The 23385-nt window shown below is 46.6% G+C and overlaps 1 protein-coding gene across 5 annotated transcripts; it reads right to left on the bottom strand.

Annotated features, from left to right (window-relative positions):
* Positions 1-1727: 1727 nt before the first annotated feature.
* SLC25A47 (solute carrier family 25 member 47) lies at positions 1728-10444 on the bottom strand. 5 transcript variants are annotated; one of them, XM_041397357.1, is made up of 6 exons: positions 10276-10444; positions 4908-4951; positions 4562-4633; positions 4111-4293; positions 2766-3036; positions 1728-2019 (listed from the first exon to the last, which is right to left on the bottom strand). In XM_041397357.1, exons 1-6 carry the CDS (start codon positions 10301-10303, stop codon positions 1733-1735), a joined length of 885 nt encoding a protein of 294 aa, XP_041253291.1. In that variant the 5' UTR covers positions 10304-10444; the 3' UTR covers positions 1728-1732. The 5 variants fall into 5 exon arrangements, with proteins under 5 accessions (XP_041253291.1, XP_041253299.1, XP_041253323.1 ...); XM_041397365.1 differs by lacking the exon at positions 4111-4293; XM_041397389.1 differs by lacking the exon at positions 4908-4951 and having other exon boundaries at positions 10276-10364.
* Between the last annotated feature and the right edge of the window lie 12941 nt (positions 10445-23385).

The following is a 23385-nucleotide window of genomic DNA, read 5'->3' as shown; positions in this document are numbered from 1 at the left end:
GTTTGGTGCTGACACCCAAAGCTGTCACCAGTGTGGTAGGTTACTGAGGCCATAAGCATTTTGGAGAGAATCCAGTTTAGTGTTGGGTGTTTCATTTCACTCCCCTTAAGGTGACATAGTGTGCACCAGCCTGGTCTCTTCACCCTGCTCTTGGATCAGCTGCAAGAGCTGGGTAGACCCTTGAAAGAATTCAGGTGCCTGTTTGACATGATAGCATGGCTGTGTTTAAAAAGCCAGCCGAAGGCTTGGATTTCAGGAGGTGTTGTGGAGCTTTTTAGTGGTCTCTGTGTGGGGTAGAAGAGGTTCCATTTATTCTTGTCTAGGAGCCCCTGAATTCTTTAAACTTGTAGTTCTTTCTGCATGTCGAAGGCAGCTGACAAGTCCTGTCTGCTGCAAAACTGCAGCCATTGTAGTAGAACCTTGTCATCAACTGGTGAGAGTGGCTGCTGACCAGAAGGGTCCTAAATATGAGAATTCCTTTTAAGATACAGTATTCCCCTTTCCCTCAAATCAATGCATTTTTAGCAGAATCTGAGAAGTTGGATCCAGAATTCTTCAAGTGTCATCCTCCAGGGATTAAACCAGGGATTAAATATGTTGCCCTTGAGGCAGAACGAGCAAACTAACATTTCTGGGTTTAGGAATTTTCCTTCTGAAGCAATAGCATGGGCACTGGTTTTTCAACTGTCTTTTTCATGAAAAAAATAGGAAAAAGTAATAAAAAATAAGTAGTAGGAAGATGAGAAAGAAGTAATAGAAAATTCTGAAATTCTTTCAAAATGCGCCTTTGGCAAAATACATTAGCTGCTCCTAATAGCACCATTTAAAGGGAGAAGAGTATGCACTTTTAAAAGCTGGGAATCTTGATTATCCTCTACAACTTTGCAACTCTTCTAACTTGCCTAACCCCGCCAGTGCACGGGTTTTATGGCAGCCTTTCCTTCGCCAAGCAAAGAGTCGCTTTGCATCTATTCCTGCCCTCGCTCCAGGATGAGAACAGATTGCCTCCAAAGCTGTGCCAAGCTGGGAGAGCCGCTGCTCCATGGCCTGGGGAGAGGGCTGGAGCTGTGTGGGGCTCAGGGAGAAAATCACATGGGCTGTCGGGAACGGCGCCTGGCGCTCAGCGCGACCATTAGCGCAGTTATGTCAACAGAGCATGGCTGCAGCAGGGAAAAGAAAGGACATTCCTGCTTCAGCTCCTGCCAAGGGGATATAATTGGAGAGAGCTTTGGGAAAATTACTGCTGGGAAGGGGAGGTTGCAGCCTGAAGCCCAAATATGTGAGTCACTCGGTGAATGCAGTGCAGGCATAGCATGTAAAGAGCACACGCTGGAGAGTGTTCTCTTACACAAATCTTACACAAACTGCCCCCCAGCTCTTCCTTCAGTTGTGAGGATCATTGTTTGTGGCAGTAGAAAAAAATGACTTGATTTACCAAAACATCTGATCAAACAAACAACTTATTAGAACATAAAAATTTGCAAATGTTTCAGGGGCCTAAGCAGCGGTTACAGTCTAAAAACCTTAATGAGATAAAAGGGAGGTTTTATATGAAGTAAAGGCTCCCTGATGAGTTTGTAGTCCTGTAAGAATAAAACAAATCCATCAATTGTCAGCTTTGGGCTGAAATGTCCACAGTTCTTATGCTGTCCATCAATTCAAGAGTTTTTGTGTATGTTGTCTTACAAAAAAAGTAAATAAATAAAATAGGCTTTGGACAGAGTGGAACAAGCTATTTTTTGTTTATATAATGATCTGTGAATCTCAGTACACCTTCATATGTTACAAACACTACCATGTTTACAGGAAAGGCACGAATGCAATTTAAACCCAGTCCTTTGAAGAGCACTTTTGCCCCCTCCTTTCTCACACTTTCCCTCACACAGTGGATCAGGCCTTTGTACTTGTGCTGCTCCGATTCATCTATTTGCATGCGTGATTTGATGACATCCATGGGAGTAGCTAATCCCCAGGCCAGGACTCCAGCAAAACCACCAGAAAGCAGCACAACAAGGAAACCTGCAGGAGAGAGTGAAGGGAGAAGGGCAGTTCACTTGCATCTCATTCAGCTACAGCCATCTCAGATTTGACAACAAACTTTGGTAACTTTCATGTTTTTTGGGAGTTATTTTGTGCAGCTCTTGCAGTTGTGTTTCCAGTGATCTCAGAGAATTTTTGCACATATGACACTTTGAACACCATGCGAACTTGATGTGGCACAGCCTGAGAGCACTCACACCCTCCTCAGATGGATCTAATTTTTATTATTCTCAGGGAGATGCTCTTTTGCTGAATCTTACCTATTCAATCTTTTCTCAAAGTGGATAGTTGCTTTTTGGAGCCAAATCACCGCTAAGAACCTGAAGTGTATTTACCTTCTCCACTTGGACTTCATATTCAAGTTCTGGACTGACCCTTGTCTGAGCTCCATGACGGCTCCCAGGAACTTGGTCCATGTTTAATTTCTTGTTACCCTGTTTTTGCATTAACAGGATTTCATATCCACATTCAAGGCACCAGAGGGTGTAGTAAGAACCCCTCCTGCAGGAGGAGGAGGAGCTGCTTAGCGACAAGGTGGGGACAGTGAAGCCCTCGCATGCAAGTTGCTGGCACTAAAGCCAGCACACACAGAGCAACCTCTCATGAGGACCTGGGTGAGGTTTTATGGGTACTGGGTGATGTTTGCCCAGAGCCTGGTTTCCCTCTTAGTGTGGGACTAAATAAGCCATTTTTGCAGGTAATGCCAGATGCTTTCCAATACCTACCTGGTTTATTTCTCCCATCTGGTGTGAGCCAGTCGCACAGAGCAGAGTAGGAAAGGAAATATATTGCAGAAGCAGAGCAATCCCTGCAGAGTAATGCAGAACAGCCCTTGTAGAGACCCGCAAAACCTTCCTCCTTGATGATAACCTTCAGACAGTGCAGAGACCCTCGGTACTTTGGCTTGGAACCAGTCTGATGTGTGGTGGAAAGGCATGGGTTCCTCTGAGTCTGCATCCGAACTTTAGCCACTTCGCTAGGGTTTGTCAACACAACCTGCAACACCAGGGAATGGCATTTTAACCCTCACAGTTAAACAGTGTTTTGGTCTCCCTCCTGTAAATTCTTGTCTCCCAGCTTTTCAGGAATAGCATGGTCTGTGACCTCCAGCAAGCTCCAGCCTCCTCCCCTCTGCCTGCGCTGTTGCACCCAACAGCAGCAGGACACGTGTGTGAGCTGCACTGGGCAGAGAGGAAGGCAAGGCAATATCAACACAGGATATTAAATACTTGTAACTACTTGCTGAACTAGATGGGTGTGAAAAGAGGGATGTCCTCAGCCACAGGGAAGTGTACATCAGGGCTTTTATTTGTATCTGTATTTGAACCAAGACTATCCAGGCTATAAAAATTTATCCCATGTTGAGTCACTAACTGCTAGGAAACACCTAGAAGCCTGACCATCTGGACTGCTCTGCAAGAGGATTGTGACCAGGCACACATTTCTGCCCAGCATGCCATCGGTGTGATGGAATAAGCTCCAGCACATTCACAGCGCCTGTGGAAGCTCACCCTCATCTGCTTGTGTGAAACTGCTCCTGGACCCAGCCTCTGCCCCTGCCCGAGGATCCTGCAGGTTTGCCAGGCAGCATCACTTCCCAGTGGTACCCCACTGAGTTAAAAGTGTCCTGGCAAGGCAGCCCCGTGCTCTGCCGCTCCTGCAGCGATGCCTGTGCAGCCGCTGGGACCCGTGCTGTACTCAGAGCCATGTCTGTCTTACACAAACACGCCGTCGCAGCCACTGGGGGAGTTTGCTGCCTATGCTGTGTTTTCTTCCTTGTTCTGCGTTTGCTGCCAAGGTCTGTGTCATGTTAATGGCACGTTCTTAATCGTTCTGCTGCTCCAAACCAAATCCAGCACCAGCTGCCCAGCAGGACTCGGCCACGCCACGGAGGTGACCGCTGAAGGGGCAGCGAGGGCAGAGCATGACCTCCCCTGCAAAAACAAACCCACCAGACTTGTAGTAGGCTCCCCTGTGGCCTCCCGGACCGAAAAAACATTCCCCGCTTTTCCAGCCTCCTGTGCTTGTGAACGAGCTGTCTTGTGCTTTCCCTGCTGGCTGTTGACCTACCCGGGCAGCGCCGGCAGCAGCTCCAGCAAGAGAAACATCCAGCTCGGAAGGCTTGGCATCTGCAGCCCCGTAGCGCAGCTTGCAGAGGGCACCGAGGGAGTTTTTGTACGTGCCAAAGGAAACTGAGGAAACCGCTGATACAGCGAGGACTGATGCAGTCACACCTTTGTAAAACCCCCGGACCTCGTGGGAAACAGAGGAGAAAGGTGACTTTTAAGGGTGAATGGCACGGGAAAGCATCTGCTCAAAAGCACTGGCTGCACATTGCTGAGTCAAAACTTATTCCCACCTTACAGCTCATCAGCAAAGCTAAATTTCACCCTGAGGCCTCTCCCAACTGATGCTTGTATGGAACTGGAGCCCACCCTCCCCAGACTGACAGAGGCAGCTCTGCTGCTCTGAAACAAGATATCTGCAACTGGCACCAGCAATGCTGCTGAGAGGCACCCACCTTTTCTGTCCTGTATGTTTCCTGAACACAGTGCCAAAATCCTCTGTAGTGGTTCTCAGTCTGAATTCTCACCTAGGAATGCAGGGACAACTTTAAAATGCAGATATCATATTAAAATAAATAAAACAACAAATGCCATAGCAGCAAAACAGATAATTAACCATAAAATGACATGACCAAACAATTTAATTTTTTTTTAGAGCAAACACAACCAAATACAGCGAGATATGGAGATGTAATGCAGATAAAGAATTATCCCGGAACTATTTTTCTGAAAGGGAAGGGGAAAACAAAAGGGCCTTTTCTTTTTTGTTCTATAGTCAAGAAATAAAGCTCCAACAGGTACCTTTACTGTGTCCAGCGGATAACCCACGGCTGTGCTTAGACCACCTGAAACAGAGAACATGTTGGAGATGGTTAACAGCACATGTCACAACAGACCTTTTCACCCACCACAGAAGGGCACTGGGGAACAGCAGAAAGCTCCAGAGCCCAGCTGTGCCTGGCACCAGGCTTCTCGAGCTCCAGTAATGACGTTTGAGCCATGAATGACAGAAAAAAAATGCAGATTTCTGTGTGACCAAGATTCACTCAGGAGAGGAAACAGAGTATGGGAAACTTATCAAGAACAACAAGATGGAGCAAGATGAGACAGGGAGAGGCACTGAGAGCACTGCCCCATGAAGGATGAAGGGAGGATACCGGGCTGTATTTGTTTCCCCTCTCAGCTTGGGCAGTAAAACATCTTTGAGCTATGACCAAGCATCCCCACTCGCAGAGTCTGGAGCAATTTTGGTTTTCAGGGCTTGTGGGATTTGGGGCAGGGAGGGATTAGCGCTGGGAGTGTCCAGAGGCAGCGGCTGCCAGCCCGCCCAGCACGGCCGGCTGAGCATCATCACATGCCATGAGAGCGTGTCCAGCCCCCGGGCCGGTGTCAATCCTCCAGCAACACCCCCGCTCGCTCCTGGAGCCTTAAAATAGCCACTGGATGGGTATTAATCCTCTGAGGCAAAGCCATTGCCTTAATGGCAAGGAGGGCTAAAGAGCTCCAACACGGATTTCTCTCTGTTGCCATAATAAATAGATCTCACCTCGCTGCATTTCCCAGCTCTAAGTGCTAGCAGGTAATAAAGGTGCTGACCAGCAAACTTCCTCCCAGGACATCACCTGCCAAGCCACCTGAGAGGAAATCAGGCTGGAGAACAATGGAGCTGTGTCCATGTGAGTTATTTAGACAGATATCAAGTTCATAGAAGCACTGGATGAGCCCATCAGGCAGTCAGGCATTCAGAGATACAGGGCACATCTGGTGGCTCACCTATCCAAAACTGCCTCTCACTGAGTTCTTCTTTAAAAAGAAAAATTAAAACCAAAGCAATTAAAAATGTGTTAGTTGGTGTGGGCATGTTCACCTCTGATTACACGGCTGCTTGAGAGCTCTGGAAAGCTCTCCCATGTTCTGGAGAAAAGCAACAGCTGCTGCTGTGAGTCACCAAGAGACAATCCCAAAGTGCATTACTCAGAAGAAAACAACCAACAGCATCTTTTTTGCAGAAAACTGAGGTTTGTTCCTCAAAAACATCTATCAAATCTGACACCAGATAAACAGCAATGAAGGGGGGAAAGGTTCTAGATGGAAGAGAGACAATGATGGAAGAGAGAGGGCAAGGGGGAATATCCAGGCAATAATATGGCTTGGAGAAGCAATGGCTCAGTCCAAGCAGAGAGTGACAATGCACCAAGTCATCTGGGGACACCTGTGCTGTCCCAGGTTCCCGGCCACCAGCCAGAGTAAACACAGACTCTGCCAGCCAGGGAAGAGCAGCACATGAGTCCACGCTGGGATGGCAGTGCTGCCCTCACAGCTGCAGCCCCCAGGCCAAGCACCCCATCTCAGCTGGGAGGTTCTGACACATCTCATCACTTTCAGAATTCCTGAACCTCAGAGGAGATGGGCACGGGCTGAGCAGACGCTGGAGACGCAGGGGCACCACGCACAGCGGAGTCCTGGCTCACGCCACTGGATAAGGAAGGCAGGAGCTTTGGTTCATGCAGATCACATACCAAGGGTGATTTGGGTCAGTGTTTGACAAGAACTGACCTCCCTCCTGGAGAAATCACCCTGTTCACACAATAAGATACAAAGACAGCAGCCCAGTAGGTTGCCCAAAACACACTTTAGCCCTAAAGACTCCCCATCAGCTTGATTCCAGTAAGGATCAAACATTTCCCCTTGGGAGGAGACCATAAAAGTAAAATTTTCACTGCTCCCAGCAAAGATGTGAATCCCCCAAACCTCCAAATAACCCAACCTGCCATGAACTGCACTACTTAGGGGTGAAAAGCACTCCAAGCAGTTGTCAGATTTGAGGAGCTTGGCCAAGTCTATCAAAGGCTGGGGAATGAGGGCTCTGCACACTGTCACACGATATAAATAGCCTGGCACTAAGATAGCATGACCCACACGTGCCCTGTTTGTGCAGCAAAATCAAAGAAGGCCAGCAACGAACAGTGGGCATATGGGAGAGGGTTCCTGTGGGACTCCTGCTGAGTAACACTGTGACAAAAATAAATAGCAAAATCAGGGGTATTGCCTTCTTTTTATTTTAGTGAGCCATTTGTTATGCCTCCTTTATCTGAGATATTCCCAGGTATTGAGCAGAGCTTGCAGCATCCCCTACACACACGGAGTGCACAAAATGGATCACTCACAGTCCTTGCACAAGCCAGGTCACTCTGAGCAAGCAACTCAAAAAAGGAGAGATTCTGGTGGGATGGCAATCACAAGGCAGCAAGTGGCAGCTGTACAGAGCCCACCAGGCTGCAACAGCTCTGAGCTGATGGCAAACCTTGGCTGAGACACCCAGGGAGAAGCAGGGATCATTGTCCATGCACTGGATGGGCAGACAGTGGTTCTCAAAACCCTTTGTTTTGTGCAGAGTTGGGAACATCAGTGCTCCAGACCCTAAGTAAGCTGAGCTTCCTCCAGTCACATGACCCTAGCTGGAGCTGCTTTATCTGTAAGGAGACAGCATGTTCCTTCTATAGGGAGATTACTTTATCTTTCCTTGGACTGCATGTAACCTCCCAGCTGCGGAAAAGCCCAGTCCTGCTGCAGGCCCTGCTGCATTACCACCACGGGGTAAACCTCGGCTTTGCTTCCCCAGATCTTTACTCCTGACATAAGAGTCAAGTTATCCTGCAGTCACCACCAGCCCCAGCCATCAATCCCCATCCCCTGCCACAGCCCAGGCTGCTGCTGTAGCAGGGCAAGAAAGCATGCTTGGGATCACAGGAAAATTCAAGTCAAAATTCACCTCAGGACCTCTCTAGTCCAACCTCCTGCTCAATTTTAAAGGCCAGGAAGGACTGCTTCCTAAAACATCCAGCCATCTTTGCTGGTTATAGAAAGTCTCCACAGTCACTAAGCATGTTTCTCTCATGTTTTTTTTCTATCTGGAGCCAGAGCAGATCACTGTTTCTTGGTTGAAGATGATGAGTTTATCTCATTGCCACAGAATCCACTGCCCAGAGGGGATGCACAGTATTTGTGCAGCTGCCTGAGACAGCCAGAGGCTGGAATTTGAATGGGCATGACCTCTGCTGTTTTTCAGACATGCTTAAGCCATGCTTTCTCCAAGACACTCTGAAAATAGATCTAGGTCATTAGAGTGTCATTTACTAAACAGAAACTCTTATTTTTTTATGTTGCCTCAACTTGCTTGATGCTCCTTAGCTGGGTTCACAGACTCCTTAGGAACATGAAAACTGCTTCAGCTGTAGCAAACATAAACCCCAAAACAAGCTCAGCACCAAAACCACCCCGGTTCTTGCAGGATAGATGTCCAACCCCAGGAGCTGTCCCATCTGAGGAGAAGGATGATGGCCTCAGAAGACCTGCCCAGGCAGCTCCCATGGGTCTGTGGGCAAACTCCCACCTCTGCCAGCCTGTGAGAAGTTGCAGTGTCCCTTCTAGAAAAGCTCTGAGCTGTGCACAGAGGACAGGATGGAAAATCTTGTTCTCTTATAGGCTGAGGTCAGTGAAGTGCCTTACAACAAGCAAAGACTTTTCTGGTCCCAGCTGGATCTCCACAGCCTGCATCCCCTCAGGCTGAGCCTGTGTCCAGGGCACACAGGGAGATTCTTGCTGCATGGCCATGCAGAACATGATGCTGGAGCCTGGACAGGGGGTCACAGCACAAACCCTGGCTTTGCATGGGAGCCAGGGCAGAAAACCAAGGTGAATGGCCATGTTCAAACTCTGTTTTCAGCTCTCCATGTTCCCTTGCAAAAGAAGTTTGTCCTTAAGTGACCTGTCTCAAACTGTGCTAAAAAAGCAAAGGAATCCAAGCAACAAATGCAATCATCTCTGCCCCACCATGAACATGAAGCCTGAGAAGAGGTTTGGGTAATCCTTCTGGGATGGACATCCCGTTGCCAGCCCTAGGACAGGGCTTCCTTCTCCACAGGGTGCTCTGAAGTCAGAAGGGAAACAGCAGGAGAAAGACAAGCTGTCATGGTGGGGCTGGTTATATCCTTCTCTCCCATGAAGGGTCTCCCAACACCCCTGGAAGACCAACACCCCAAGCCCAGGCACAACAGGCCCCTCCAGGGCTAGATGATGCTGAGATGCCAAACCTCCCCCCACCTACACATGATGAGCAATTAGTGGGCAGGGTAAAACTCAGCATGGTCCTTCCCAGGACAAACACATCTGCAGCAGGACCATAGGCTGTTCCTGGTGAGGGAAAATGCCAAATTTCAGTGAATATCAAAGTGAGATCTACCATGCAGGCTTGGGCTGGATGTCTCAGCCACTTGGTAGGTTTACCTGGCCTTTCTGTCAGTGGTAACCCAAAGGCTTTTCTCATGGTATTTATTGGTATATATATTATATATATATATATATATATAAATGTGTATACATTTATATACATATATATAAATATATATGTGTGTGTGTATATATATATATATAGGTATATATTATCTTGTATACTCCACTAAATCTAACGAGGTTTCAGTGAAGAACTGAGACCAATGGGTACATTTTGTCGTTTGAAACAAAGATGGGTTTGAGCAGTACATGCTCTAAAAATGTCTAGAATTTAATCACACTTCTCTCCTGTTACTTTTTTTATATGCAGCTAACCTACTTTCTCCCAGATCAAAGCCTGCTGCCTGGCTCGCCTGCACAGAGATCACCATCACGACTGCAAATACATCTTAACCTAAGATAGCGCAAAGGGCGTTCATCCAGACATTCTGAATGCAATAGGAACGCTGTGCTTCCTCCCCTCCTGTCCCACAAATCACATCCTCAGCCCTCCAGAGCCACCATCCCAGCAGCCTGCTGGGACCTTAGATGCCAGACACGTGAGGGTTTCACTGTCAGGGCTGTACAAGCCGGTTTGTATCTGCACAAAACCTATTACACTCTGTCTCTTCCTATTAGTTTTACCCTGTCCCGCTGCAATCAGACTCGAGGAGATTGCAGGCAATGACCTCAGCTTACCAGGCTGCAGCACTGCCTCTCCAGCAGCTCTGTGAACCTGCTCGGATGACATTTCCCACTTAATAAGGAAGAACAGACTTTTAACAAGCAGCCCCCATCGAAAGACTCTCAGCTCTGCTATTGAGACCTGCTCTTCAGCTGAACAAGAAGGAAACACAGCTATCTGCTTGGTTCAACAAGCACTAATTCATGTATTTACCTCCAATGGCCCCAGCAATGAAATCCATCCAGAGTGTGGCTGCAGCCGTAAACACCCTGAGAGCGCTGGGGAGGAAGGGAAGGGACGAGGATCCGGTTCGTTCTTCCCAGAGCCCTGCCAGTCCTTCGGAGACACTGGTTTGTAATATGAATCACCTTCCTACAGCCTGCCCTTGCCTCTGGGGATTGTGAGCCTGGAGGGTACTTGATGAATTTGTACACTGGTGGCGGAGCTGGGAAGCCTGGAACTGTTCCAGGAACACAGTGAATAAATAATCCCATGAAGCCCTGAAATGCTGCGCCAAGGCTGCTGTTCCCAGTGCCCTTTTGCCTGGAAAGTCCCGAGGGGTGGTGACTTGCAGGGTAAGGCTGGCTGTGAGGGGGACAAGCCCTGCTGTACTTACTAGCCCCAGAAGACAGCTTTGCACGCTTGTTTGCCAGAGGACGCTGCTGGCCTGCACCACGGAGATTTGTGGTTATTTGCAGGATTCCTGCATTTGTGGCTATTTGCAGGATTCCTCCTTCCCCTATCCCAGCCCACTCTTTCTCCTTCTGATGGACCCCACACCCTTTCCATTAATGAAAATTCCTTCTGCCTTTACCAAGCCATTTTTCTTGACTTTCCTGATCCTAACTTCTACATATACCCCCATGGATTATTACCCACTCACTATTTATACAAATTGTGAACCCCAGAAATTAATCTAACCACATCCAGAGTATGTGCTTCTATTTCAGACAGCGGCAGCAGTTTTCCCAGCCCCTGAAGCAGCTCTTCTTCATTTCTTGTTGAGATTCCTAACTCCCTTTCCAATGTCAGCTCCTTGTAGAGAGACCTGCTGATCAAAGGGAACCAAGGGTTCAAGGAAATGTCATATTGCCTGTTTTTGCACAACAGTCCCGTTACCAAAGGGTGCCTCATCTACGTGTGGGAGGTTAAGCTTTGCCCAGAGAGACCCTGGAAACTAAAGTCCTGATGCAATGAAGGGCTTGCCAAGCCGTGACCTGGATTTTACCCCTCTTGTTGAGGTTTTCCCGGGTCAGAGCCAAGGTACATTGGCAGCAAAGGGAAAAGAAAATTTCACGGCTGCTGCCCCCTGGGTCAGCTTTACAGGGGAGCTGAGGACTTCAGTACCCAGTGCCACTTCCTGCACATTTTCCAAGAACATATTTCTCACTGAAGCATGTGTTTTGGGGCTGCTATGCCAGCGACATATAGCAAAGCTCTGTGTAAGAGCACAGAGTTTCTGGGAATTGAAAATGAAAGTATTTTTATTAACTTGCTTCCTGTGATTTCTTGTGCATACTTCCCCGAATGCTTTCTGTGCTGAAAACAACAGATTATTCCAGTTTAACATTATGCAAGGACAGCAAAAAACTTAAAACTAGAAGTAAAATATTATCTAGAGAGGTAGCAATGTAGCTGCAAAACCACCCTGGGTTATTTAGTAGCTCTTCCTTGTTATACATGGTGTCTGTACAGGAGTTATTAATGGTTCATCAACAGTCTGTGCATGCCAAGAGCAGGGAAATCTGTTTTTTCCTCTTCTGCATCATCCCATTCTGCTGCTGTCCTTGCAGGACCCCTCCCACAGCAGAACCAGGTATGGGACCTGTTATGTCAGTGACACACAGGGACAAGGACACAGTCCCCTGTGGAGGGGCAGCCTGGAAGCACGTGGAGGGTGGGATTTTCTACACATTGCAGTGACTGGTGCCATATCAGCAGAAAGTAGAGGCTGGCTGGCATTTTGCACTGGCTGACTCAAGCATTGGGGCTAATTAGTACTTTACATGAAATATCAAAAGACCAAGCAAAATTCCTACCTTCTTTAGCTGCGCTGAATAGCTCAAAGGGAATCTTCCTCATGAAATCTTCTGAGACTGTAAAAAAAAAAACCCCAACCAACTCAACCCCCTTCCTTTTGTGAAAGAAAATTAATCCTTTGTTTATTTTTTTTAACATCCATTCACACCAATGCTTCTAGCAAAATGTCACTTGCTTTACATAGAAGGAATCTGACTCCATAACCTTTTGATAATGGTTTTGGTCACTTCAATGGGGTGTACCAGGAGAGGTAAGGTTTTCCATTTGACTGGGATTGCTTTACAAACAGAGGTAATTCAAAAGGTGTCCGTATGAAAAAAGAATATTTAGGTGCTTGAACAGTTTCACCTTGCCCCATGAGGTATCCCTGAGACAGCCAGCTCTGGAGGAATGCACACACAGAGCTGCTCCAGGGACATCTGCCTCAACAGGGCTTAGCAGAGTAACATGAGCCTCAAGCAAACAGTCACCACCACAGTACTCTCTGCTCCTGGTGTGCAGTCAGGACTTAGGGGAAAATAAAATCCACTGCCAAGCCCAGCCTGGCCACCACGTGATGGCAGCAAGGCAAGAGTCTTCTGTAAGAGGAGCCCCACACGAGGGTTCCAGAGCCCAGATGAGAGCAAGTACTGAGGAAGGCGCAATCCTGTGTGAAGGAAACCCCACCTGAGAAATGAAGCCTGTGTTACTGCTGGCACACTCCAAACAGCACAGCCCAACTCCCTGTGGAAGAGAGGGACCCTCAAGGCAGCAATTCAACTTCCCTTTCCAGGACTCCTCCCAGAGACAGAGTCCTTGAAGTCTCACTCTTCTTCTTCTGAAGGAGCTTCCTCCTCCATCCTCTCTTCCCTAGATTTCAGAGATATACCAGCCTCATTCATTTACCAGAACCAGGTCCCCCAGTGCTACAGGTCAATAGAGACAGTCCAGAAAATCCATCCCAAAGAAATCTTGAGTTATCAGGCATTTCTCCAAGATGAAATAGTAATCATTCCTGTCCCACTTTGACACAGTGCCCAAGGACTGCAGATCCAAAGATCACTGCTGGTCTAGCTTGCAAATAAACACCATGGTTCACATCTGTGCAGGGAAGAGAGAAAGTGCCTGGTCCTAACCTAGGTGGTCTCAAAGCAGGCCCTAGGAGATCACACACCAAACATATTCTGAGTCTGCACAAGGGATAGCATTCCACAAGAAATAAGTCACAAGCTCTTTTCTCCAGCAGCAAACTGTTCAAGAGCAATTTGTTCAAAATGGGCCAATTTCACAGGGGGTTTTGAGAAAGCAGAGCATGGAAGGTGATGTCAGATAAAACCACAGATCTGACGACATGAAGCATTCTGCAGGAAATCATAAAACTGACTGATAAAAGGTGAGGAAGGCCCTAATTTTGCCCAGTGTGTGATGGATGAAACACACCATTTGCTTCACAGGAGGAGGCAGCTGTCTGCCCACCCAGGCAGAGAGAGCTGCTCCACAGCAAAGCAGCAGAGGGTCTAGAGGACTGGTACAAGTGATGGAGCAAAAGGAAAGGTGGGAAGGGAGCCTTTAGGCAGGCAATCAGTGTTAAATAACATAATGTATGTGAGACAAAATAGCAGGGGCCTCCTTTCATATCTTCTTGCACAGCTCACTCGCAAGATTTTACAACTCCATCCGCCCTGCAAAGCCTGTCTTCTTTCGGCTCTGCCACCACCTGCCAGCTCATCCAGCCAGGTTTGCTGAGAAAACGTTCCTTCCTCACTTCCTGCCACAACGTGTTTCATTTTCCATCCCACCTGCACTGTGCAATACCACACTCACAAGCACATCCATCGATTCCTGCCCAATTTCTCTTGGAAAAATCCTTGACTGCAGAGACTGTTCAAACAGCGCTACCCCGCTACGTCACCGGGCTGTTTGCACATTGCGGAACGGGAAGGAGTGACAGCAGCCCTGCTGAGCTGGCAGAGCCTGGCTCTTGGCTTGAGTGGTGGGGGTGGAATGGGGGGTGGAACCTCCTGGCTCCAGCTGTGTTATGGGTTTTCAAATCAAAGCAGCTCATTGTCCTTTATCTCAGGTACTAAAGGAAAACCAATAATTCCAAGGACATGAGAACTCACAGCAGGAATCTCGCAGCAAAACAAACAGAAGCAGTAAGGAAACCACTCTTGGCAACTGCATCAGGTATAAATGATACGTGATTTCACCTCTGGAAAGCTGAAATCAGGTTGTAATGTTTCTACACACATTCCCAAAGGGAGGGAAAATAGTACATTTCCAAGAAGACTGAAGATGATTGCAATAATTTAAGAAGTCACAGATTGTCTGGCTTTGGGCAAGTCATTCCATCTCCCTATACCTAATCTTCTCATCAGCATAACTGGTGTGTCCACTGCCATGAAGGCACTGCAAGGATCCAGACACTCCTCAGAGAGCCACAAGTTTCTGTTCAGGAGTAAATAATGGGAAAAGGTGGAAGTAACAATATTAGCACCCATCCTACACATACACCCCTGTGAAATTATGTATATACTGAAAATTTAAAGTGTAACATAGATCTTTCCCCAAAATCATATAATCACACAATCATAGAATGGTTTGAGTTGCAAGGGACATTAAAGATCACCTAGTTCCAACCCTCATGCTGTGGACAAGAACACCTTACTCTAGACCAGGGTGATCAGGGGCTCCATCCAGCCTGGCCTTGAACACTTCCAGTGGTGGAGCAGCCACAACTTCTCTGGGTAACCTGTGCCAGAGCCTCACCACTCACGTCAAAGAGCTTCATCCTAACATCTAATCTACACCTACTGCCTTTCAGTTTGCATCCATTCCCCTGTGACCTGCTGCCACATGTCCTTGTAGGAAGTCCCTCTCCCTCTTTCTTGCAGGCTCCCTTCAGCTGCTGGGAGGTCCTGGTTACACCACCCCGAGCTGCACAGTAAGAAAGAGGAAGTTTGACAGTGCACCACCACAGCAACTTCTCTGAAAATATTTTATGCCAGCCTACATTGCTAGCATTGCAAAAGAACTCCTTGCTGTGATGGAGGGAGGGGATGTCAGGACTGTTCTGACCTTCTGACTAGTTTTTGAGCCACTTTCCAACCTCTTGCACATTTTTTGCACTTTAATGAACAGAAGATGTAGTCAGTGACTTGGCAGCAGGCTTGGAGAGCCAGGAGCAGAGGGAGGCACTCACCTTCCTGGCCTGCTTTTCCCTCCCACCAAGCAATAAAACACTCTTTAATTCATGATGACGTTAATGTGCAAGCCTCAACCTTTTTAGCAGAGGCACCTCAGGTGTTAGGCAGTAAAACACAGCTGTTGTAGTAGGAACAGAGACAAGCTCCCGGTCTATTTATTGATGTTGCTAGTGCACTATCAGTGCTCTCTCCAGATTCTGTGTCTGTATCTTTTTTTTTGCAATATTCCAAAACTGTTTCTCTGTATCTCAATCTTCCTCGAGATCTCTACTTTACACCAGTGAAAAATCTTAGATGCTACATTATTGACTAGCCAATGGTCTTCTTCCTTTACAACCAGCTGATTTTATATGACTTAACAACCTCAGAGCTACTTGGAAATTAGAAACAAAACTCAGCTCTAGAACTATAAGGCATTATTGTCTGGGACTTTGAGATCAGCTGCTAAAGTCACATGGGAAAGGGTTACTTAACTGAAAAACCTGGCACCAAAGAGTTCAGAAAACAGAACTTTTTCTAAATGCCAGCATTATAATGAGCTTATGTTGAGAGGGGATATATACAGAGAATTTTATCTTGCAGAAATAGAAAACAACTGAAAGGCAAAGTATGTCCCTTAAAAATGCTGCTACAAAGCAAGTTTAATGCAGGAGAAGAATCCCACATTGTTGTTGGTGGTGAGGGGGCAAACAGCCTCTGATACCCATCCTAACTTGATCAGTACTAATTCAGGGATCTCTGCCACCAATCCTTGCAAGCAGTGTGCACTGTCCTAGCACAGATATAGACCCATTTCAGCATCAAGTGTTCAGTCCTATGTTGCCTCCAACATTAACCTGACTTTTTCCATTGGCCCAACCAGGAGAAAAATTAAAATCTAAGGCAGAAGCTTCCATAGCTTTTTCAGGAGCACTCTCAATATTAACAAAGAGTACTCAGACACCAGTACTAACAGTACCAAGCTCTGAGTATCACAGGAAGTGCACAGTCTCACTTATCACCTGCCTTATTTGTTCAGGAGTCATAGGAGTGTCCACTTGCCAGAGTTAATAGGAAGTTTCTTTAGAAGCACAGTGGTCATCCTGCCAAGCCTGTTCTTTCAGTTTACAAGCAATGGGTGTCTTTACTATAAGGCTGTTGCAACAGCTACATTCCATGTAACAATTGGAAGCCCACAAATGACCCAGCAAGAAGCTGCCTTGAAGACAGACCAACATATTAAAAATTGTCCAGACATAAACCTTAGTGCCTCCTCTGTTAAACAGCCCAGCATAGGTTTAGATTTAGTTGGACACCTTGTCTCCCAGTCATTGACTTTACATGTGAATAAAACTTGTGCCAGAGGATTTCAAATACTTGATGTTGAAAGTATATTTTTATACCTGTTGGCAGTGAAAAGCCTTTAGCCTCATTGAAGGGTTCCTGTAAGAACAGGGTAACTTAAAACAAAGCCGTAAGGCAGGCAAAGGAGGTTGTTCTCCTAGTTCTGCCTCCTGTTCCCCTGGGCTAAATCAGTATTACCAGTTTCCTTATCTATAAAATAGGCATAATTGCACCTTTTTACCTCACAGAAACAGCCTGAGGTTTAGGTTATATTGTCTGCAAATTCAGGCTGGAAAAATGCTATAAAGATGCCAGTTACTGAGTTTTTATCTTCCCTTCCTGAATGATTTCCCAACAGTTTTTGCTCACTGTGACCAATCACAAGTGTATTTGCTGAGTGACTGAGTAACCTGCAGAGGAAAGATGGGTAAAGCTGCTGGGCTGGTAGATAGTTTTTAGCTCAGGTGACTGGACTCAGTGCCCACTCTCTTATCTCAGCATGCCTCTTCCCTGCATCTTCACACTGTGGTCCCTGGCATTTTCACACTGTGATGCTAAGGAGCATTTGGGCTCTGCTGGAGACCTGCTCTCAGTATCTCTGGTTGCATGGGCATGCAGAGTCTCCTGACCTTCTCCAAGGAAGGCCAGCGCTAAGAAACCTGCTCCACCTGCAGCAAATAGAAGAGAACATTGTCCTTGCAATACTTCAAGTACTTTGGTCTCAGGTCCTTGCCGAAATACACATTTAAAAAGTAATTATAATTTCTTAGCCATCATAGTATTATCACAGGTCAGAGACAAAGATGGGACCTGTGATAAGAGGAGACAAGAATCAACAAGGGCATGTGTGGGTCTACTCTCTCTGAGACTTCTTGCTGACCAGAAAAATGACAGAAAAGGAGAAAACTCAGCAGTTTAGTTTAAAAAAAACCCAGAGTATGTGTGATCTTTGAAAACAAAGACAATGCCAAGGAAAAGACTTTGCACTAATGCCTATAGGCAGCTTTTTCTGGTTTTTTGGTCTGTTCATTTCTCATCTGCTTCCAGGAAAGCACCCAGGGGTTTGCTGTGGCATTTTATTTCGAACAAAGCACAAGACAACTGACTATGAACAGGGACAGATTCCTCCTCAGAATGAACATAAATGTTATGGACTGTTTAGTGTGCAGGTTATGATTCTTTCTCTTCTCCAACACACCAGTAACCCAAACTAATCCACTCACACGTGCAGCAGAGGCTGAGACAAACAGCAGGAGGTGCATGTCAGAACTTGGCCAATTCTGCTTAAACTGGAGAGGGGCAGGCTTTCCAGAAGGTATGTGTTCCCAGTAATAAAAATGTCTCCATTTTACCAGGATAAAGCATGGAAAATTGGAGCTAGAGCAAACTTTTCAGGGAACCTTACAACTTAGAGCATTCTAAGGCACTCCTGTCCCCCAGCACCTTTGCCTCTGCTTCTCACAAGCTCAGCATTTCAGGTATTAGCCAAGGCAGTTGTTTGTCTGCCATGATTTCCCTGGGAACAGAAGAGGCCTTACATGCTGGGACCCTGACCAGGACAATTTGGGGGATCACAAAGCCCCTAGCCATCAGCAGATCTGGAAGCAAGGCAGCTCAGTTCCAGCAGCACTCAGCTCTTGTACAACTGCATCAGTTACATTTCATGCTTTGAAGCACCACTCTTATCAAGGGATTCTATCAGGTTGGGAAGTTTCAACATGATATACAGTACCTTTGAAGCCAGTGGGATAATGACATCAGAGAATACTCTAAAACCACCCAAGGTCATAAAGTTAATGGATAATAAAGGCATCCAGTCCCCTGAGAATAATGCCTTAGCTGCTCTGCCTTCCAGTACAGCTGCATCCAGAGGTTCTGGAGTATCCCACTCATCTGACTCAATAACAAAATGAGTTATGTTATTATAACATATCGAGTGGGACGATGCAAGCAACAAGTAGGACAGCAAACACAAGAATGTGTAGGAAAACAAAGAAAATGGACCTGGAAAATGGACAAGGAAAATGAATCCACACAAAGGTACCCAGTGAATTCACCTGGGGAAGATTATTTTTCAGACAAAGGGGTGCTTCTATACAGCAGCTCAGTGCCTGCTTGTTTCCTGTTTCTCTCATTTCACCATTTGGATTTATTTGTCTCTGCTTTAGATGCCAGCCATTCTGTAAAGCACTCAATCATCAAGCCTGGTTGTGCAGCTTCTGGGAAATGCAAGGTTTTCCTTCAAAGCAGCTTGCTGCTATAAATACAATGTTCACATTGCACATGGTCTCAGTGCCACCCTGTTCACATAACATGGGGCACACAGAGCGAGCTGCTGCCCCAAGGAGACTTTGAAGAGTGACTCAGGGAACCAAAGAAGGTGCTAGGAAGAAGCTCAAAATCCAGACACAGCTCAAAATAGAAAGAGGAACTGATGCATTTTTCTGGGTAACACGATGACAGCTGAAGCTGTGATGATGCAGCAGTTAACCTTAGAGGTTAAGGAAGGGTCTGAGGGCTCAAGGCTGTGTGAAAGAGAATTCCCATGCAAGGTGGTCCCAGAGCTGGCCAAGCCTCAGCAAAGCTCTAGGGAGCAAAGGGGACACTCCCTCATCCACCACCCTCCACATTGTAGTGGGACATTTCTACTGGGACACGGCCAATTGTTGATGCCAAATTCACAAGAAAACAGAAAGATTTTGTAACACCAGAGTCAACAATGTATATTTTATTGCATGCCACTGCCACCAGAATTTCCATGAGTTCATCACAACTCCACATTTTTGTTCCTTTCCTACTTCATTGTGCCCCACTGTTTCATGTTATACTTACCTGCAGTGTTTATTCTGTCACACTGCTTGCTCTCTGCCTTTTTCTGTTCCACTCCCTAGTCTCCTGATCCCCTTGAGCAGGTTTCAGTTTGGTAGCACCTTCTCACAGATTTCCCCTGCATGTCATTGAGGACAGCAGACAGCCAGCAGGGTCACTTCTTGCCAGAGGAATGAGGAGAAATTTCCTCTGCTATCTCACCCTTCCAGCATCCTCTGCAAAGCCTCTTCCACCCAAAAGACAAAGGGACAAAGGTAAGAGGTTTTTTGAAGCTTAACTTAGATTTAGTTATAACCTTTTCTGTCAGACACACAGCAGTGCAGCTGCTGTACATGCTGGTAGACTCTGTGTGTTTCCCAAGCTGCTCTGGGCTCTTTCTTTTCTGCCTGCTTTATTTGAGGGGCCCACATTTTGCCATGCAGCGGGGAAGCTCAGTGCTCCCAAAGAAGAAGAAAGCAGGAAAAGCACAGCCCCTCACTCCAGCACTCCAGGGGAGGCATCCCAGCAGTTGTAAGTTGTGTTTGGAACAGCCTCAGCAGAATGAGAAGGAAGGCAGGCACAGATGAACCTAATCCATGGAGCCTGAAGGGCACAAGAGTTCCAACAGGCATCTGAGTCACACTCTGAGCCAGAGGCATCACACATCCACAAAGCAGACACAGCTTCTGAAAAATTTAGGAAAACAGGCCGAGGGAAGAGGAGAACCATTAAATCTGGTTTCCTTCAGTGTCAGGTTAGGTGTCCTCTCCAAAGCCATATCTATACTGCGCGCATATGGCCCTGGGTGAATATTCAAAATACTTGATCTAACAACTACTACCCAGCTGTAAGAGCTCTAACACTTCCTTCCATTTATCACACAAATACAAGCATCTCTATTGACTCACTGTCCCACCCACACACAAGACTAATAAACTCATCCACATTTACACAGCACTGCCTCACAACTGTAACTTGAACTGAAAACACAACAAAACCCCAAGCAAGAAAAAACAAACAAAAGACAAAGTCCCCAGTGGGACTGAAGCCATGCTCATGCCTTAGTGAGCCAGCCCTGGACATCTCAGACTTTTTACCAACAAGCCCTTGATGTTCTCTGCACTAGTACATGAAGTGGCTGCCACCCCTCTGAAGTGCTCCAATGGGGTTCAGTAGCACTGAATAAAACATTAAAAATTAAATAAAGCTTATTAGAAACAGCTCAAGCATACAGGAACAAGACAGGCCTTGGGAGATTGCAGCAACCTGGGAGGGGCTGCACAAACATCAACAGCAGGATTAGAATTCAAGTGATCTTGACAAACTGGAAATACAATCTGGAAAAAGCAATTTAGCATGAACAGCTAGGAACAACTACAGAAAAACCTGGAAGGTCAAGGTAGGGAACATTGTGGCACACAGCTGACCTACCAGAAGGGACCTGGAGCAGATCATGTGTCACAGGCTGCCCATAAGTGAACAATATCATATCATGTTATATGTTATGTTTTGTGTTATGTCTCTTGTGAATGTCTGATCTCATATTCAGATACATGAACAAGAGTGTTGTCTGTAAATACCCAGGGTAATCTGCCAAAGCTCACTCAGCAAGGCCTTAGGGCTTGGTTCAAGGAACTCCACATCAGCTGAATAAAGAGAGGCTAAGAAGATTCAGAGATCAGAAGATAATTATTAATATAATTCAGAGGAGAAAAGACTAAGACTGAAACCATCTTCAGATAACCTAGAAGTGCCTACAAAGAGAGAGGAAATGTTTCCCTGACCACTGTGAGCAAACATTAGAATTACGAAACCACTTCTGGTAGAGAATTCCTCTGAGGCAGATTGCTTGGGAGATCAGAGGATTTGAATAACAGATTAAAACCAGGAACCTTTTAGGCAAAGCTGATCCTTCCAAGCCTTGTGCTACAAGACAGAGGCCTATAACCTCTGGATTTTCACCTACAAAATTCTGCACATGGTTGTAGCTTCTCCCATGGATCCAGGGTATACAAGAGTCACAGAAACTCACTTCCACTTATACTTGAATAAATACTTAAGGAAAAACGACTGGTCAGGGATTTCTGTCTGGTCTCAAGTACTGTCTGTAGATGTGTGAGTTCAGTAAAACCTCAGGCTCCTGTTAGGAGGTGGCTGATAGAGCAGGAGTGGGCAGCTCCCAAAGCCATTGATGCTGTGTCAGAGGACAGGACCAGCCCATCTACCTGGGCTGGTCCTGCCCATCTATCTCTAGTACCAGCTGGTCATCCCCAGGTAGGGCAGGCATGTGAATGAGGGAACTCAAAGCATAAAGCCATTGATGCTGTGTCAGAGGACAGGACCAGCCCATCTACCTGCTCTCTAGTACCAGCTGATCATCCCCAGGTAGGGCAGGCGTGTGAATGAGGGAACTCAAAGCACCCTAGAGACACCTTGGCGCTTGACTCGATTTGATGGGTTTTAGAGATGAGAAGGAACTTGAATGGGCATTGGATTGGAAGATATGGGTAATGCCAGGGATTCATTGAATGTTTTGCATTTACATCTTGTCTATTTATTAATTGTAATGATAGTCCAAGAGCTGCTTAATCTGGGACAGATTCTCATTCTTTTCTTCTACTGGTAGTTTCAGACCTCTTTGAAAGCATCCTTGTCTTTGTTCATTTGTTTGTGTGCTTTCTTTGCACAGAAGGTAAAAGCTGGATTGATTTTCAATGTGTTATTCTACTGCAAGATTTTATTGATTTTTTATGGAGCTGCTACACCTAAAAAAAATTCCTGCCATACCATGGAATGCAATTAAAACAAAAAAAGGAATAAAAATCCACTTATCTGCTTTTCCATTCTGCTTCTGGAATTTACCCTCTAAAATTAATTTAGACTGTGCAGGCCCTGAAGAAGATCCTGTTACTCTAAGCAAAGCTGGAATAGGCTACTTATTGTTCTAGGCCACTGGTATTCCCCTTTCTCAGACATTGCCTGCAGAAATAACGAGCAGCTTAAAGAGGGCTCCCTTTTCAAACTGTCAACAGCTTGAGCTCCCCATTTAAGCACTCTGGCATCAGGGCACCCTGAAGCCAGGCAATGTTAGCAGGAAAGCAGAATTAATGCAGAACAAGAAAAGCCTGCGGGCAGGGAGAGGCCCCTTGTGCAGGGTGAGGCACAGCAGTGCTGTGTAACACAGACCCAGGGCTCTGCAAAGCCCCATGGGCAGCACGCCACTCCTCTGTGGATTTGACCCCCAAAGAAGGGTCTCATTGCCACACTTCCCATTGTGCCATGGGGTCAGCATTTAGCACAAGGCCCATATCTGCTGGTGTAACCCTTCCTCCCCTCTCTGGGACAATATTCTGGGGGAAGAGTCTGGAAATAGAATCATAGAATGGTTTGGGTTGGAAGGGACCTCAAAAACCATCCAGTTCCAACCCCTCTGCCATGGGCAGGGACACACATCTCACAGTAGAACTGGTGGTTTGAAGGGCCATTCAATTTGGCCTTGAACACTTCCAGGGATGGGGCACCCACAGTTTCTCTGACAACAAGTTCCAGAGCATTGCCAGCAGGTTGAGGAGGGTGATCCTGCCCCTCTACCCAGCCCTGGAGTGCTGTGTTCTGCTCTGGGCTGCTCAGCAAAAGAGGGACACTGAGCTCCAGGAGTGAGTCAGCAAAGGGCAACGAAGTTGATCCAGGAACAGGAACATGTCTCTCAGGTGATGGAGCTGGGCCTGCTCAGCCTTGAGAAGAAACCATTGAGAAGGGACTCGGCCAATGTCTGTGAGCATCTGAAGGGAGGGTGTCAAGAGGATGGAACCAGGCTCTTATTGGTGGTGCTGAGCAGGAGACAATGGGCAGAAATCGATGCACAGGAAGTTCTACCTGAACATGAAAACTCCTTTACTGAGCAGTAATTGCAGACCAGAACAGATTTCCTGGAAATGGCCTGGAGTTTCCCCTCAGTGAAGGTATT

The sequence above is a fragment of the Onychostruthus taczanowskii genome, unplaced genomic scaffold, assembly GCF_017590055.1.
Source record: "Onychostruthus taczanowskii isolate IOZ18803 unplaced genomic scaffold, ASM1759005v1 scaffold1, whole genome shotgun sequence".
Lineage (NCBI taxonomy): Eukaryota > Metazoa > Chordata > Aves > Passeriformes > Passeridae > Onychostruthus > Onychostruthus taczanowskii.
Note: the sequence above shows the minus strand (reverse complement) of the source record. Positions and strands in the feature narration are given on the sequence as shown.

What these genes read in the sequence shown, in the direction of transcription:
- SLC25A47 (XM_041397357.1), bottom strand. Translation starts at nt 10,303, where the DNA reads ATGGATTTCATTGCTGGGGCCATTGGAG. An exon ending in ATCCGCTGGACACAGTAAAG is followed by an intron (nt 4,634 to 4,907) that starts GTACCTGTTGGA and finishes CTGCATTCCTAG; the next exon opens with GTGAGAATTCAGACTGAGAA. An exon ending in AGATGGGAGAAATAAACCAG is followed by an intron (nt 2,020 to 2,765) that starts GTAGGTATTGGA and finishes TCTCTCCTGCAG; the next exon opens with GTTTCCTTGTTGTGCTGCTT.